Source organism: Jaculus jaculus, chromosome 9, assembly GCF_020740685.1.
Source record: "Jaculus jaculus isolate mJacJac1 chromosome 9, mJacJac1.mat.Y.cur, whole genome shotgun sequence".
Lineage (NCBI taxonomy): Eukaryota > Metazoa > Chordata > Mammalia > Rodentia > Dipodidae > Jaculus > Jaculus jaculus.
The window spans coordinates 106,894,407-106,911,839 of record NC_059110.1 but is presented as its reverse complement, the minus strand read 5'-3'; the positions used below and the strand labels follow the sequence as shown (position 1 = coordinate 106,911,839).

At 55.1% G+C, this 17,433-nt stretch overlaps 1 protein-coding gene across 1 annotated transcript; it reads left to right on the top strand.

Annotated features, from left to right (window-relative positions):
• Positions 1-1,893: 1,893 nt before the first annotated feature.
• Xylt2 (xylosyltransferase 2) lies at positions 1,894-15,453 on the top strand. The gene is made up of 11 exons (XM_004655569.2): positions 1,894-2,057; positions 7,567-8,059; positions 8,319-8,494; positions 8,767-8,969; positions 9,543-9,623; positions 9,816-10,032; positions 10,120-10,296; positions 10,511-10,773; positions 11,053-11,248; positions 11,878-12,211; positions 14,307-15,453. Exons 1-11 carry the CDS (start codon positions 1,923-1,925, stop codon positions 14,627-14,629), a joined length of 2,598 nt encoding a protein of 865 aa, XP_004655626.1. The 5' UTR covers positions 1,894-1,922; the 3' UTR covers positions 14,630-15,453.
• The last annotated feature ends 1,980 nt before the right edge of the window (positions 15,454-17,433 follow it).

The window sequence follows — 17,433 nt, the reverse complement described above, 5'->3', positions numbered from 1 at the left end:
GGTCTCACTCTGGCCCAGAATGGCCTTGAATCACAGTGCTCCACGAACCTTGGCCTCCTGGAATTAAAGGTGTGCGCTGAGGGTGGAGGGATTGCTTAGTGGTTAAGGTGTTTGCCTATAAAGCCAAAGGACCCAGGTTCGATTCCCCAGGACACACATAAACCAGATGCACAAGGTGGCACATCCATCTGGAGTTTGTTTGCAGCAGCTGTGAACCCTGGTGCACCCATTCTGTCTCCTCTCTCTGTCAAATAAATAAATAAATAAAAAGATATTTAAAGGTGTGCACTGCCAGGCTAGACATCTACAGTAGTTCTTTTATTATTTTATTTTGCTTTTTGAGGTAGGGTTTCACTCTAACCCAGGCTGACCTGGAACTCACTGTGTAGTTCCAGGCTAGCCTTGAACTCACAGTGATCTTCCTACCTGGGCTTCCCAAGTGCTGGTATTAAAGGTGTGCACCACCAAGCCAGGCCTATTTTATGTTTATTTGAGAGAGAGAGGGAGGGAGACAGAGAGAGAATAGGTGCACCAGGGCCTCTTGTCACTGCACATGAACTTCAGACTCATGCACCACTTTGTGCATTTTTAATATTGATTTATTTGGGAGAGGCAGAGAGAGAATGGGTATGGCAGGGCCTCTAGTCACAACAGATGAACTCCAGACACATGAGCCACCTTATACATCTGGTGGGTATCAGGGAATTGAGCTCTGGTCCTTAGGCTTTGCATGCAAGCATCTTAACCACTGAGCCATCTCTCCAGTCCTCAAATAATTTTTTTATTTAAATTTTTGTTTTTTAAATATTTTATTTGAATTTTGCCATCTCTAGTCATGTGACTTTGGTGGGTTCTGTTTTACCACCGCTCATGGTTCTGCCAGGTTCGGGGGGCCCTGTAAGTGTGCGGCTCTTGACCGTGCATGGTTCTGGAAAAACAGTAGGGTCAGCTGGGTGGACAGGAAGCCAGGCTTCTTCAGTGGTCTTTCTTTCCCAATAGTTCCTCAGCGTTACTGGGTGCTAAGGCACGATCCCAAGGAAGTCACGACCAGACGCTCAGCTGCAGCACGCTGGGGATGCCCAGGCGAAGATGCTATTGACAGAGGCGGGGACAAGCCAGGCAGAACTGCCAGAACTTGACAGAGAGAACAGCATATGCCAAGTCCGCTGGTTCTCTAAGCGTGGCCACCAAGCAGCAGCAGCAGCAGCAGCTTGAGAATTGGTTGAAAATACTATCTCAGATGGCCGCCCCCCCCCCACCTCGTGATTTTCTGAAACATCGCTTTTATCAAGACTTCCGAGTGATTCTGACTCAGGCTAGAGCTAGAGAATCACGACTTCGCCAGAGGCCTGAGGATGCTCTGGATGAGAGGGAGAGATGAAGGGCCTGCAGGAGGTTTAACACAGGGCCCTGTGGCACTCACACACCTCTCCCGGCTGGCGCTCCTGGGAGCGTTAGCATTTCCCGGGGTGCAGAGCTTCCCCGCGGGCCGGCTGGGTCTCCCCTCCCCGCCACGCCCCGCGACACCCAGTACACAAGAGAGCGGTCCATCCCGCAGCCCCCGCGCACCCCAGCACAAAGCATCAGCCGTCCAGGAAGAGATGAGGCCGCTTGCGGGCCGGGGAAGCACGCGGAGGATGCAGACCCCGCCTACCAGGCTGGAGGGCCGACGCGCATCCCCACGCCCACCGCAGCCAGCTGGCGAGGGAGGACGTGCAGCCCAGGCCCCGCCCAGCCTGCGAGGGAGGGGGCGGTGCTTCGGGCTCTGGCCCCGCCCCGAGCGCGCGCCCGGCCCGCCTCCCGGAGGCGAGGTGTGTCGGCGGGTGGGGGGGGGGGTTAATTCTCGGCCCCGCGCGCGCCCGTGCGCACGCCCGCGGCCGGTTTGCAGGGCTGGACGCGCGCCCCGCGTCCCGGGCAGGAAGATGGTGGCGAGCGCGCGGGTGCAGAAGCTGGTGCGGCGCTACAAGCTGGCGATTGCCACGGCGCTGGCCATCCTGCTCCTGCAGGGCCTAGTGGTGTGGAGCTTCAGCGGCCTGGAAGAGGACGAACCGGGCGAGGTGCTCCGACCGACGGCCGCGCGGGCGGACGGGCGGGCAGGCCGGGCGCGGGGGCGCGCGGGGTCCTCCCGGTGGGGCTGCGGGCGGCTCCGGACGGACGAATGGGGCACGGGCCGCGTGCGTGCGGGGGCGCAGGGGTCCCCCGCCGAGACCTAGCCCCCGCCACCTGGTGCTCCCTTCCCGGGCGAGCCTGGCGGACTGCGAGCGGGAGCAGTGCGTGACCCGGAGGCCCCGGTCGGCGCGCGGACTTGGAGCGGAGGAGGACAGAACCGGTCATGATGGGGTGGTCTCCGGCTGGGGTGCGGGGCGAGGGGGCACGGCGATGAAGGTCAGGCGCGGAGAGCGGGGCTGGGCCCAAGCCTGCTCGGAGGTGGGGAGCCCCAGGCCAAACTTTCAGAAGTTGGGAGGGGGCGGGGGTGTGCGCGTCGTGGGCGAAGGAGTTGGGGGCTCTGGGGACCCCAGGCATGTTCAGCTGAGCCAGAGCCAGCGACTGGCGGCGAAGTGGGGCTCAGGGAAGTGAAATTAGGGCCTGTGACAAAGTATATTACCCAGGAACGGAGTAGCCAGTGAACCCCGAGGAGAGAAAACTGGAGTGTCCTCTAGATGTGGCTTTCACAGCCGCAGGTTTGAAGAACCTGGGTGGATCTTCTAGAGGGAGTGGGAAGTGAGCTGCTGAGTGGCCTCGGGGCATTAAGGGATGGGGAGAGAGCCTCTCTGGCTCTTCAGAGAACGGGGACAGCAGCGCTGATTTAGCAGGGCCCCAGAGCCCTGCATGGAGGTCTTCCTCACTCTTGGCTGCTGTAGTTGCAGTTGCAGGCCCCGGGACACATCCTCTCACTGTAGTTAGGAAGGGTTCCGGGGAGTCTGGACCCATTGTGGAAGGTTTGCGTGAATGGGCCAAACCATAGTCCTGAGCTGTGTCCAGAGGTTCTAATTGGGCTTCACCTGGCAGTGACAGCCAGCAGAGGAGGTGAGGGGGGCGGGGGGGCCTTCATACCTCCACAGTCCCAAATGCCCGATGTGGGATGTGAGAGAAGAGCTGTCCCTTCCAGTTTGGGGAAGAACCAAGAAACTGGGATGGTGAGGGGAGCAGGGAATAGAGTGACATGGGACCACGACTCTAAAAGGAGTTAAAGATAGGTTGTCTCTGTGACTTCTGAATGGAGTGAGTTTGCTCTGGGTGAGCCAGTAAAGGTAGAAAGAAGAAAGAGGAGTGCATTTCAGGCCAGTGTAAGAAGTCTGGGCTACTGGAACAGTTCAGATTGCCTGGGCTCCCCTCTGACCCTGGTGTATGTGAGGGGAACACAGTGGGCAGGGGAATTTCAGAGCACTGGAGCGCTCTCAGAAGTACATGGGCCTGTGCTGTGTGGGGGCTGTGAGTCAGTGGGTTGGCTGAGGCCCTGCTGCCTTGCTCACAGCTTGGGGTGTCAGGGTTTGGGGTGCCCCTGCAGCCTCACCCCTCCTCCAGTTGTCTGGCTAAAGGAATCCTGGCTTGGAATAGAGAAAGGTCCCCAATGGCTAAAGTGTATGGTTTCTGGTTTCTGGCAGTCAGTGGAGCTTGGCTCCTTGGCAGCACCCTCACCAGACATGGGGGTTACCTAGAAGGTAGCATGGCACAGTGCCTGGACGGTGAGCATGGGGAGAACACTCTCTTCACCATCCTGTCCCTGATCACTGGCAAATCACTTCTCCTTTCCACATCCTTGTTGATAGCCGCTCGAGATGGGGTAACGAAAGCACCTCTTTTGTTGGGTGATAAAGATGGAGAGAAAGGCTGCCTGTGAGCGCATGCAAACCTGTCAGCATCCAACTCGTGGCCTCAGCATGTCACCCGCGGACAGGGGTTCATTCATTCAGCCAACATGCGTTTACTAAGTCTTCTCTGTACCAGGCGTGGTGTGGGATACAGGATAAAGAATGGATGAGGTCTTGGCCCTCGTGGGCAAGCAGTTCTCTAGGGAGAGACAGAGAAGAGGAAGCTAGAATAAAAGGAGGCTTGTTTGGATGTAGAGGTCAGGAAAGGCTTCCTGAAGGAAGAGGTGGGCAGGAGAGTTGGATACCCTGGAGGAATGGCTGGGAGGGTGGGGCCACAGTAAGGGGCTTGGGTTTTCTCCTCAGTGCAGTGGGAAAGTGCCTCCCGGATCCGGTGTGCATTTAAGGCGAGCACTCTGCCGCCTATGGAGGGGTGAGAGTGGATACCTGGGATGCTGCTAGCTTCCAAAGAGCCACTTGATAGTGTTCAAAGCTTTCACAAACATACTCTCAGCACTTGTTTTAAATGCAGTCTGAGAAGTCCGAGGAGGTGGGGGTGTGGGCTGAGCATTTCTATTCACTGTCACCGTGCCTCAGAGAAGGATCTCAAGGATTTTCAGAGCTGGAAGTGTCAGAGGACTTTTAAGTGCTTCTTTGCCAGGGAGGATGGGGACTCTGAGGCCACAGTACATTCAAGCCACTCCCTACTGTCTGTAATAAGAGGGCACCCCTGACCTCAGAGGCTACTGAGGGCATAGCCTGGGGCCCTGGGACATACCTAGGGGGGATCAGGGATGAGGGCTGGCTGCCCACTGGAGTCTGTTTCCTCACTGCTGCCTTCTGGTCCCCAGCCTCCTCTGAGATTGTCCTTCTCAGGGTCAGGCAGCTCCATGCTGCAGTGCAGGGCACCAACATGCCCGTCTCCTCCCACATCCTGTCCCCCACCGCAACCAGCCTGGCTCTGTGCCCTCTTGCCCTGCCCTCCTGACCAGCTTCCTGACTCACTGATGCAGAACTCACACCTTTCAACCATCCCTACCTACTTAAGCTTGGGAATGTTCTCTGCTTGCTGTGGGGCCACATCAGATACCACCAGGCCACTATGCACTCAGTTCTGTGGGCTGCCTAGCCCAGGGTGCCCTCCCCAGTGTGCACACAGAACAGGGTCTGCTGCCTCTCTCAGGTACCTCTCAGACAGGGATGGACACCCCAGCTCTTTCTGGGCACCTCTGAAGACATGAGAGGGCTGCTGGGTGCTGGGCATGGGGCAACGTGAGTGCTCTCACCTGAAGGTGGCTGTAAGGCTCCTTCCATGGTCCAGTGGAGGAGGATGGGAACCAACAAGTCTGACAGTGTCTCTTCACTGCACGTTGGCTGTTTCTGCCTTGTTTCCCAGTAACAATAATGAAAAAGATGGCAACCTTAGCAAACACTGCACCTGGGCCAAGACCATTTAAGTCGTTCATTCAGCCAATACTTACTGTCTATAGTTGTCACATAGGCCTGAGCTCAGGAATATGTTAGTGTGCAAACTAGCAAAACTTACCCTCATGGAGCTTAAAAATCATGTGAGGGACAGCCACTGGAGAGCACAATATAAATAATAAATGGGGGCTGGAGATATGGCAGTGTTAAGGCGCTTGCCTGCAAAGCCAAAGGACCCGGGTTCGATTCCCCAGAACCCATGTAAAGCCAGATGTAAAAGGTGGCGCATGTGTCTGGAGCTCCTTTACAGTGGCTGGAGGCCCTTTGCCCATTTTCTCTGTGTTTCTTTCTCTCTCCCTCAAATAAATGAATAAAACTCTGGGCTGGAGAGAAGGCTCAACAGCTTTAAAGCGCTTGCCTGCAGTGCCTAATGACCTGAGTTCAATTACCCAGTGCCCACATAAAGCCAGATGCACAAAGTGTTGCATGCATCTGGAGCTCATTTACAATGGCTAGAGGCCCCACCCACCCCCACCCCCAGCATGCCTCTGCTTGCTTTTTTGTTTTGTTTTGTTTTGTTTTGTTTTTCGAGGTAGGGTTTCACTCTAGCCCAGGCTGACCTGGAATTCACTATGTAGTCTCAGGGTAGCCTCAAACTTACCGTGATCTTCCTACCTCTGCCTCTCGACTGTTGGGATTAAAGCTGTGCACCACCATGTCCTGCTCTGCCTGCAAATTAATGAATTAAATAGTAAAAGAAAGTGAGAGACTGAATGAGTTCATGGAGAAGCAAAGGCTGAGGACAGGCTCCCAAGTTTGTCCTGGTAGCCAAGAGACTGATGAGTGCCTGCAGATGGAGAGGACCCAGGAGGCCTCCTGGAAGCCAAGTGGGAGGGTGCTTCAAGGGAGACGGTACTCCCCCGAGGCAGGTTGCCCGCAAGACTCTGCATGTGAGCCAGAGGGTCTCGCCGCAGCCCTTCACACTGTCGCTGTGCCGTGGTGGGTCAAGGGCCCACTGTCCATGGGCAGTCCTGCGGAGCTGGCCAGGACCACCTCCCAGCTGTCCTGGGGGCTGCATGTTTCTGCCCCTCTCCTTGCCTGCCTATTTGACAGGCTTTGTTTCTGAAGCCTTTCCCTGTCAGCTGCCTCCTGTCCCCAGTCATTCACAGGTGTACCCCAGTGAGTTGAGGTCTTGGGCATCACCTCAGCACTGCTGCTTCCTTCTGGGCAAACAAAACCTCCTTCACTCTGTTGTGGCCTCAGTAGTCCCACATGAAAAGCTTTGGTCTATACAAAGACTGTGGTGTCTTCCCAGCCAGTCCTGGATGGAGGCTTGGATGTTAGGAGGATACTCCTGCATCCTCTGCGGAGTCTGCGCACCCTTCCCTTGGAATATGCATGGAAATGTTTGTCTTTGAGGCACGGTCTCACTCTAGCCCAGGCTGACTTGGAACTCACTCTGTATTCCAGGCTGGCCTCAAACTCATGGAAATCCTTGAACTCACCTCAGCCTCCTTGAGGGCTGGGATTGAAGGTGTGCCCAACCACACCGAGCCTTTTTTTCTTTTAATTCTACAGTATTTAATTTTTTTTTTTCATTTTCTTTCTTTAAAAAATATTTTTTTTATTTATTTCAGACAGAGAGGAAGAGGTAGTTTGAGAGAAAGAATGGGTGCACCAGGGCCTCCAGCCACTGCAAACAAACTCAAGACACATGCATCTGGCTTACGTTGGGTCCTGGGGAATTGAACCTGGGTCTTTAGGCTTCTACTGCAAACGCCTTAACTGCTAAGCCATTTCCTCAGTCCTTTTTTTTTTTTTTTTTGAAACATTTTCTGAAAAAGAAAATGGTATCTATATCCAGAGCATAAAAATACAGCACAGTACTGTGATCTGGGAGTTAAAGGGGCACGTGGAGTGCTATGGAGCCCTGTGGAGAGGACTGGATAGCTGGCCCAAGAATATTAGGGGTCCATGATGTTTTTGCAGTTTTAGGGTCTGTTCACCTGAGACCATCTCTAGGTAAAGGGTAAGCTGATTTCTCTGGGCGAGGGCTGGGCAGAAACTTTTATTTCATTATTTTGTTTTATTTTTTGGCTTTTCGAGGTAGGGTCTCACTCTAGCCCAGGCTGACCTGGAATTCACTGTGTAGTCTCAAGGTGGCCTGAAACTCATGGCAGTCCTCCTAACTCTGCCTCCCAAGTGCTGGGATTAAAGGTGTGCGCCGCCACGCCTGACAGAGCAGAAGCTTTTAGGTCTGAGTGTACCTGTAGCCAGAGGGCTTGAGGAGCAGGAGGATTGACTGCCCATAATCTCTGCATGTCATTTACAGAAAGGAAGGCAGAGGAAGCCACGACCACTGGACCCTGGAGAGGGCTCTAAGGACACAGACAGCTCTGCAGGGCGGCGAGGCAGTGCGGGCAGAAGGCACGGGCGCTGGAGAGGCCGTGCTGAGAGTCCAGGCGTGCCTGTAGCCAAGGTTGTACGGGCAGTAACCAGCCGGCACAGAGCCAGCCGGAGGGTGCCACCTGCCCCACCCCCGGAGGCCCCAGGCCGGCAGAACCTGAGTGGGGCAGCAGCTGGAGAGGCACTGATAGGGGCTGCTGGCTTCCCACCACACGGAGACACGGGCAGTGTGGAGGGTGCTCCCCAGCCCACGGACAACGGCTTCATCCCCAAGTGTGAGATCGTGGGCAAAGATGCGCTGTCAGCCCTGGCTAGGGCCAGCACCAAGCAGTGCCAACAGGAGATCGCCAATGTGGTATGCCTGCACCAGGCTGGGAACCTCATGCCCAAGGTTGTGCCCCGACACTGCCAGTTGCCTGGTGAGAAATAGGGGTACCCTGGTCCTTCCCAGGCATGGATGGGAGGTGGCATGGCCTAGATCCTCACCCTCGTTTCCCACAGGGCCCTCCTCCTCGTCCACAGTTGTGCTCAGTGTATTAAGTAGCAGAGGACGGGCTGGGGCCCAAGGCACTGAGTCTGGGTTTTTTCCACTGGGAAATGGGCAGCCCTCGTCCATCTCTCCCTGCGGCCCTGTGGCCTGGAGTGTGCCTCATTCAAACCCTTGTTCATTATACTCAGGCAAGATGAGTCCTGGAATCCAGTGGGAAGAGACCCGGACCCAGCAGCCTGCCGATGGCCCCCCGGTTCGCATTGCCTACATGCTGGTGGTTCACGGCCGTGCCATCCGCCAGCTGAAGCGGCTCCTCAAGGCTGTCTACCACGAACAGCACTTCTTTTATATCCATGTGGACAAGGTACTGTGGTCAGGGAAGGCCTAGGGTGTGTTGGGTGAGCAGAGCAGAGACGTTAAATAAAGATTTTAGACAGGGCTCAGGAGGCCTAGAGATAGGAAAGCTGAGACAGAGAATGGTGAAACAGGTGGCATGGCCCACTAGGAGCCCTGTCCTGCCACTCATTATGCCCGTATCATGTCACGTGTGCTGTGACCCCAGCTAGATGGGGTTATAACTCTGAGACTCAGTGGCATTTTCTGAGTGTCTCCTCCGCCCCCCCCCCCCCCCCCCAGCGCTCCAACTACCTGCATCGTGAGGTGGTGGAGCTGGCTCAGCGCTATGATAATGTGCGGGTGACACCTTGGCGCATGGTCACCATCTGGGGCGGGGCCAGCCTTCTGAGGATGTACCTGCGGAGCATGAGGGACTTGCTGGAGGTGCCTGGCTGGGCCTGGGACTTCTTCATCAACCTGAGTGCCACCGACTACCCAACCAGGTGTGAGGACGGGGGCTCTGGACCCTCTGGGTGGGAGTGGGGCCCCACCTGTGTTCTGGGAATTGGAAGTCCTTATGGGTTCCCTTTCCTCCCCCAAGCCTCATTCTGAGATCTCTGTAGCCCAGATGTGGCCCTCTGGCCTCAGGCTTGAGTTAAGAGAGAGACTACCGAAAGGTGTTCTCAGGACTTACAAGAACTGGGGACAGGCAGGGCGTGGTGGCGCACGCCTTTAGTCCCAGTACCCAGGAGGCAGCGGTAGGAGTGCGCCATGAGTTTGAGGGCACTCAGACTACATAGTGAATTCCAGGTCAATCTGGGCTAGAGTGAGACCCTACCTTGGGGGAAAAAAAAAAGACCCAAAGGCCTGTCCCTGGGGTGCCGGGTCAGACACCAAGGGTGGACTCTTCCCTGGGGCCCTCAGGTACCCAGAGCGTCAGGTAAAGGTGGGGTATGTGGCCTGGTAGCTCTTGATGAGAAAGGAAGGCCCAAGGGGTGAAGGTCAGGCATTCTGGAGGGAGTCTGCTCTGGGCCAGGGACTGAGCAACCGCCTTGTACATCCCTTTCCCTCCCTAGGACTAATGAGGAGCTAGTGACATTTCTGTCAAAGAACCGGGACAAGAATTTCCTCAAGTCACATGGCCGAGACAATTCCAGGTGAGGGAGCTGGGGAGGAAGCCCTGGTGTCTCGTCACCCATCCCATACAAGGGTACTTGGTGGCCCCATCCCTGGGTTGCGAAGCCCCCCAGACCCAACCACAGATGAAGCAGTGCTGGCTGCTAAGTGGGTGAGAGAGCTCGGATCCCCCTCTGTGGGGCCCTCGGTCATGGCCTTTCTGCCCTCCCCAGGTTCATCAAGAAGCAGGGCCTGGACAGGCTTTTCCATGAGTGTGACTCACACATGTGGCGCCTGGGTGAGCGGCAGATCCCAGCGGGCATCGTGGTGGACGGTGGCTCTGACTGGTTCGTGCTGACACGCAGCTTCGTGGAGTATGTGGTGTACACAGATGACCCCCTGGTGGCCCAGCTCCGCCAGTTTTACACATACACATTGCTCCCAGCCGAGGTGGGTGACTGAACAGACTCGGAGGCCAGGGAGGGCTCTGGCTGGATTGGCCACGGCTCACCCTCCACCCTCCCTTGCCACCTGCAGTCCTTCTTCCACACGGTGCTGGAGAACAGCCCCGCCTGTGAAAGCCTTGTGGACAACAACCTGCGGGTCACCAACTGGAACCGCAAGCTAGGCTGCAAGTGTCAGTACAAGCACATCGTGGACTGGTGTGGCTGCTCCCCCAATGACTTCAAGCCTCAGGATTTCCTGCGGCTGCAGGTGCTCCCCCCACGTGCCCCAACTTTTCCCTAAGAGCTGTCCCGATCAGAAAGGACAGGATGGGCTTCTGTCTGGAGCAGCCCTGGGTCTGGGCCTATAGGAGCAGCAGCAGCAGGAAAAGCCAGGGAGGCTGAGCTCGAGGCAGTGCTCAGAGGGCCAGCCTCTGCTGTGCTCGGAGGCCTGCAGAGCCCTTCACCCTCCTCTTCCTCTCCAGCAAGTCTCCAGACCCACCTTCTTCGCCCGGAAATTCGAGTCAACCGTGAACCAGGAGGTCCTCGAAATCTTGGACTTTCACCTGTACGGCAGCTATCCACCCGGCACGCCGGCCCTCAAGGCCTACTGGGAGAACACCTATGACGTGGCTGATGGGCCCGGCGGGCTCAGTGATGTCCTGCTCACTGCTTACACTGCCTTTGCCCGTCTTGGCCTTCGTCATGCTGCCATTGCTGCTGCCCCACTGGCGACAGAACGCTGCAGGTGAGACCTCCTCCGCACACATAGCACACCTTCAGAGAATAGTGTCCTATGGGAAGGCAAATCAAAAAGGAACAATCTGTGCCCACAGCAAGTCCCCAGTCTGACACAAGGGGGAAAAAAATAAAAGAAGGCAAAATCTAGGCACGTAACGTGCTGTGTATGAAACCTGGGGCCAAGGAAGAACCCGGCGCTAGGATGCCCCGCACCCCTCCCTGGCACTCCAGGCCAAGTCAGGTGTGCTGATGGCATCTCCCTTTCTCCCTGCTGAAACCTTCTTAGGTTTGAGCCCAGGGGTTTGCCGTCCAGTGTGCACCTGTATTTCTATGACGACCATTTCCAGGGCTACCTGGTGACGCAGACGGTGCAGCCCGCAGCCCAGGGGCCGGCAGAGACGCTTGAGATGTGGCTATTGCCCCGGGGCTCGCTGAAGCTGTTGGGGCGCAGTGACCAGGCCAGCCGGCTCCAGAGTTTGGAGGTGGGATACATCCTCCCTCTTGTTTCTCCTAATCCCTGACAAGACACAGGGACTGGGGAGGAACAGAAACCAAGGGAGGGGTAAGGGCTCATCAGGCCTGCGTGGGCTGGGCTTGCCAACCCCTGCTTTCCTAGTACAGGCAGTGTTGGTGGTGCCCTGTGCAGACATGCCCCTGTTATCCCTGTGGGTGCCATCCCTCCCAGCCTCCCAGATGGGAGCAGGAGACATGCAGGGCGTCTACAGCCATGCCACCCTGAACACGCCCGATCTCTTCTGACGTGTGGGGAGAAGGGACAGGATTCCTCTAGGGACTTGGACATTGCAGTTGGGTCATAGGTTGAGCTTTAGGTGTCCCATTAGCCCCTTTCTTAAAGACTCTGCCTTCATGGCTGGTCAGCCTTGTGGGTTCCACCACTGTAGAGTGATTCAGAATGGCAGCCTCAAGGGAACCTCAGAGCTGGGAGAGATGTTGAAGTTCTCCTAGACAGACCCCTTCATTTTGAAATTGGGGAAACTGAGACCCCCAAAGAGGCGCTGACTGGCCCAAGGTTACACAGTGCCAGGCAACATCAGAGTAGATAGAAGGACCTTTCTCCCAGACTCCTGTCCAGCTGCCTCCCTCCCTACAGGTTGGCAGTGACTGGGACCCCAAAGAACGTCTTTTCCGGAACTTTGGGGGTTTGCTGGGACCACTAGATGAGCCTGTGGCCATGCAGCACTGGGCCCGGGGCCCCAACCTTACAGCTACTGTGGTCTGGATTGATCCAACCTATGTGGTGGCCACATCATATGACATCACGGTAGATTCGGAGACTGAAGTCACGCAGTACAAGCCCCCACTGAGCCGGCCCCTGAGGCCAGGAGCCTGGACTGTTCGGTTGCTTCAGTTCTGGGAACCGCTAGGCGAGACCCGCTTCCTCGTGCTGCCGTTGACCTTCAACCGCAAACTACCTCTCAGGAAAGGTAAGGGTGTAAGGCCCAAATGTTACCCAGAAACCAGGCACTAGAGGATTTGCTAGGGCATCGACCTCCATGCTTCAGAGTGGAAGAAGGGAGAAGGCGGGGCTTTGGTCTTGCATCCCTGTATTGTAGTCTAGGAAGGGAAGCCTTGGGCTCAGGCAGACTGGTTTAGAACAGGGCTCTGCCCCTGCCACTGCCACTGTAATTGGACCTTGGAAGATTACTGGAGCTTTTCACTTGGAAAGTAGGGCCATTGCAACTTATCTGAGCCCCACCCCAACCTGGAACACAGATCATTCAAGCTAGCTCAAATGAAAGATGGAAATTATTAGAAGGCTCTGGGTCTTTCCCTCACACAACCCAGAAAATGTCTCAGGTCTCATTGAGAGCCAAAGGTGCCTTCTCTGTCATTCTGAGGCCTCGTGTCTCTCACCCTTCCTATTTCTGATGATCTCTGCTTTTCCATACAAGGCATCTCAGTGCAGCAGAGCCCACCTATGGTCTCTAGATCCTCAAGTCCCACAGTCTTAGGACAGCAAATCAGGCTCTCCCAGGCCACTGTGTGGCTGACTGGTCAGGATTGCATTGCACTCCACTAGTTTGGCTGAGGTTATGGGAACAGACCCTGGTCAGGCAGAAGCTGCAGGGCCCTTGGAGGTGCTGACTTGAGTGTTGGCTCACCGCGATGCAAGGGATACCCCGTGGGGAGCTATTTCTTTTCCCACTACATCCTTTCACAAGAAGGCAAGAAAGAACGGGAGTAACCTGAGGAGAGGGGGCTAGAGGGATGGGGCAAGATCCAGGGCAGGCAAGCCACTTCCCTGGTCCTGTCTGGTGAAGGAAACAGAGAACAGAGTTAGCTCAATACACAGGGCTTGGGACTGGACCTCAAAGGACAAAGACAGCGTGTGTTCTAAGCTGGGAGGACAAAGTTGGCATGTGTCTAGGGAAAGGGTAGAGAAAAGCTGCAGGGGGCTGTGGGGAAGAAGGCTGGTGAGGCAGGCAGGCTCAAGGTGAACCACTGACAATAGTCAAGGAGTATAGTTGACACAGACTGGGGTGTTACATTATATTCTGAATTACCTTGAACCTATTATTTAACTTGACCCTAAAAGTGGGGAGTCACGCATTGCAGTTTTGGTTTACTTTTATTTTTATTTATTCTTTTAGTTTTTTTGAGGTAGGGTTTCACTCTAGCCCAGGCTGATCTGGAATTCACTATGTAGTCTCAGGGTGGCCTCACACTCATGGCAATCCTCCTACCATTGCCTCCCAAGTGCTGGGATGAAAGGTATGCACCACCACCCCTGGCTTTATTTTTATTTTTTAAAAATATTTATTCATTTATTTATGTTGAGAGAGAGAGGAGGTGAAGGGAGAGAATGGGCATACCAGGGCCTCTAGCCACTGCAAATAAACTCCAGACACATGCACTACCTGTGCATCTGGCTTTATGTGGGCCCTGGGGAATTGAACCTGGGTCCTTTGGCTTTGCAGACAAGCGCCTTAACCATTAAGCCATCTCTCCAGCCCTTGGGTTATTTTTAAATATGTATGTATGTATGCATGCATGCATGCTTTCATGTAGAGACAGAATATATTTCCAAGCTGTCCTGGAACCCACCATGTAACCCATTTTGGCCTCAAACTCTTGGTAGTTCTCCTGCCTGAGCCTCCTGTTTGCTGAGATTACAGGGATGCATCACCAAGCCCAGCTACTACTTTGGTTTTGTTTTGTTTTGGTTTTTTTTTTTTTTTTTTTTGGTTTTTCGAGGCAGGGTCTCACTCTGGCTCAGGCTGACCTGGAATTCACTATGTAGTCTCAGGGTGGCCTCGAACTCATGGCAATCCTCCTACCTCTGCCTCCCGAGTGCTGGGATTAAAGGCGTGTACCACCACGCCCAGCCTACTTTGGTTTTATTCAACTAATGATATTATGCACACAGAAAGTTCCTTGGATTAGCCCCAGGTTGCTCCACAAGAGCATCCCAGAGGAGAGGTTAGGATGAGAACTGACGCATCTAGCCCTGACCCCGAAGGTCTGGCTTTCATGGGGCCTGAGAAGGGTGCTTACTGTAAGCTTGCTTTTCACCCCCAGATGATGCCAGCTGGCTGCACGCAGGCCCGCCCCACAACGAGTACATGGAGCAGAGCTTCCAGGGCCTGAGCAGCATCCTGAACTTGCCTCAGCCGGAGCCGCTGGAGGAGGCCGCGCGGCGGCACACGGAGCTCACGGGCCCGGCGCTCGAGGACTGGACAGATGGGGAGCTCAGCGCTTTCTGGTCTGTGGCGGGACTGTGTGCCACAGGCCCCTCTTCCTGCCCCTCCATGGAGCCCTGCAGACTGACCAGCTGGAGCTCTCTGTCCCCTGACCCCAAATCAGAGCTGGGGTCTGTCAAAGCAGATGGGCGACTCAGGTAGCAGGGCCCCTAGTCGGCACAACCCGGAGGAGCCGGGGGATTGCACCTTACGGACGTTGGGAGGACACCCCTCCCCCAGGCAAGAGTCCGAGGCCCGTGCAAGGCAGTGCCCCTGTTTCAGCCATCAGGAACCCGTGCTGAGGGCAGGGGAGGTGGGCACGATGCCCAGTACTGCTAATGGCTCTGCTACAGACCAGAGGGCCAGCGGGGCATGGAGGAGGCTCATTCTCCCCCTCCTCTCTAGTTTGTACTTTTTTAAAGTTACTATTTGAAATGGGTGGTGGGGAGAGGATTAGAAAAAAAGATGTGCAATAGGGCTCCGAGTAGCCCCAGGAAATGGGCCATAGTAGTGGGAAGCAGGGCCTGTGGGGCTCATCTCCTACTGCTCTGGAGAGGCTGGGCCTGTCTCATCCTCCTGGGGCCTTGGCCCATAGTCTGGGCCTGTGGCGCTCCCAGCTGAGGCTCCCCGGGAGTGGCAGGTACCCTGCCAGGCTCTGAGCCCAGGAGAACAGGTGATTGAGGGGCCACTGTGGAGCTGGGCTTTAGCGGGACAGCCTCTCCTCTGGTAGCCAGGGGATCCTAGAGCAGGGGTGGGGCTGGCTCTCAGGCTTTCCAGCACACCCTGCCTCAAGCCAGGAAAGGCAACGCATCAGAGCCTACTGAGACCAGTGCGTTTCCCAGGTGGGTCCTGGAGGAGTGACCTTACTAGTCTCATAGGAAGAAAACTGTCAGGGCGCTCAAAAGAACCTGGAGTCACACTGTGCTTCAGTGTTGGTGTGAAGTCTGAAATATGCAACAGAAGAAATATATCTCTTATCTCTCTAAGCTGAGGCTCTGTGTTTTCTTCTGTGTGTTGGGAGCCACCACTGTTTTCTGAGCCTTCTTCTGGATGTCTTAGCTGCTACTTGGATAGCTTTGAGGTACATGAGCCTTACTTCATAGCAAGAACAGTTAAGAAGCCATCCATGCCGGGCGTGGTGGTGCACATCTTTAATCCCAGCACTTGGGAGACAGAGGTAGGAGGATCTCTGTGAGTTTCAGGCTAGTGTGGAACTATAGAGTGAGTTCCAGGTCAGCCTGGGCTAGAGTGAGACCCTATCCCAAGGGGGGAAAAAAAGGAAACCACCCAAGAGCCAAAGGGATATGAAAACTCCATCATAGTCTTTTTGCAGGTAAACAGCCCAGAGTGGCTCAGACTTTCTTGTTGCTACTCAGCAGCCCAGCAAGACAGAAACTTCTTTCTTTTTTTTTTTTTTTATTAATTTTATTTGAGAGCAACAGACACAGAGAGAAAGACAGATAGAGGGAGAGAGAGAGAATGGGCGTGCCAGGGCTTCCAGCCTCTGCAAACGAACTCCAGACGCGTGCGCCCCCTTGTGCATCTGGCTAACGTGGGACCTTGGGAACCGAGCCTCGAACCGGGGTCCTTAGGCTTCACAGGCAAGTGCTTAACCGCTAAGCCATCTCTCCAGCCCATTATTTCTCTTTTTAAAACACACACATTTTTTAAAAAATTTTTTTACTTATTTGAGGCAGAGAGAGAGAATGGGCATGTCAGGTCCTCCAGTCACTGCACACGAGCTGCAGACATATGTGCCACCCTATGAATCTGGACTACATGGCTTCTGGGAATCAAACCAGTGTGCTTGGGCTTTGCAGGCAAGTGCCTTAACTGCTAAGCCATCTCTCCAGCCCAAACGTTTTTGTTTATTTGCAAGCAGAGAGAGAAGAGAGACAGATAAAGAGAATGGCTGTGCCAGGACCTCCAGATGCTGCAGACAAGCTGTAGATGTATGTGCCACTTTGTGCATCTGGTTTTACGTGGGTCCTGGGGAATCAAACTTGGGTCATTAGGCTTTGCAGGCAAGAGCCTTAACAGCTGAGCTATCTCTCCAGCCCTGGAGTTTAGTGCTTGGAAGTTCTCACCTGCATTCCACCCCTGCCACTGAGCCAGGCTGCAGTAAATGCAGGCCTTTCTGCACCACCTGGGCCCATCCTAGACACCCTCGTCTTGCTAAGCCTGCTCAGCAGTCATGGCCATGGCCTTCTGATTGTTGCTGGGGCTTGTCTCTTTAAGGCCAGAAGTAGGGCTTCAAACACCGCCCTAGGACCTGGAAAGGCCATGTCTCAGAATGTTCACTCACCAGCCTTATGTCTTCCCCACCTCTAACATTGCTGCCTTTGTCAGCAAGGGCTCAGGATCAGTCCTTCACACCTCACATGATGTAGGAGCCTGCGTGAAGATTTCCAGACCTCTCAACACCGTCAGCCAGCCACACTGGATTCAGCTTTGCTCAGTTTAGCTCAGCTCAGCGCAGCAGGCAGGATGAAGGGTGCAATTCCTGACTGCCAAGTCGTTTTCCCATTTGCCGGGAGAGGGCGCTCCTGAACAAGAAGCACTAGGGAGACTGGCTGCAGTGCTGACTGCCGCCATTCTCACCCTCACAAACCTTGAGGCAGGCCTTTCTATTATCTGTGCTAACAGATCAGGAAAGCAGGCCGAGCGCTGAGAAATGATGAGCCAGACCATGGTGCTTCCAAGGGACGCCAGGGCCACTCTGCCACAGCTCTACTGCTCTCACAGGGCAGGGCTGGCCGAGTGTTCAGGAAGGGCTCTGGGCAGGAACACACAGTGGTGTGTGGGTTCAGAGAGAAGATGGCTAATTTAAAAATTATATTTTTAGACAGGCATGGTGGCACACACCTTTAATCCCAGCACTTGGGAGGCAGAAGTAAGTACTGCTGTGAGACTGAGGCCAGCCTGAGATTACACAGTGAATTCCAGGTCAGCCTGGGCTAGAAAGA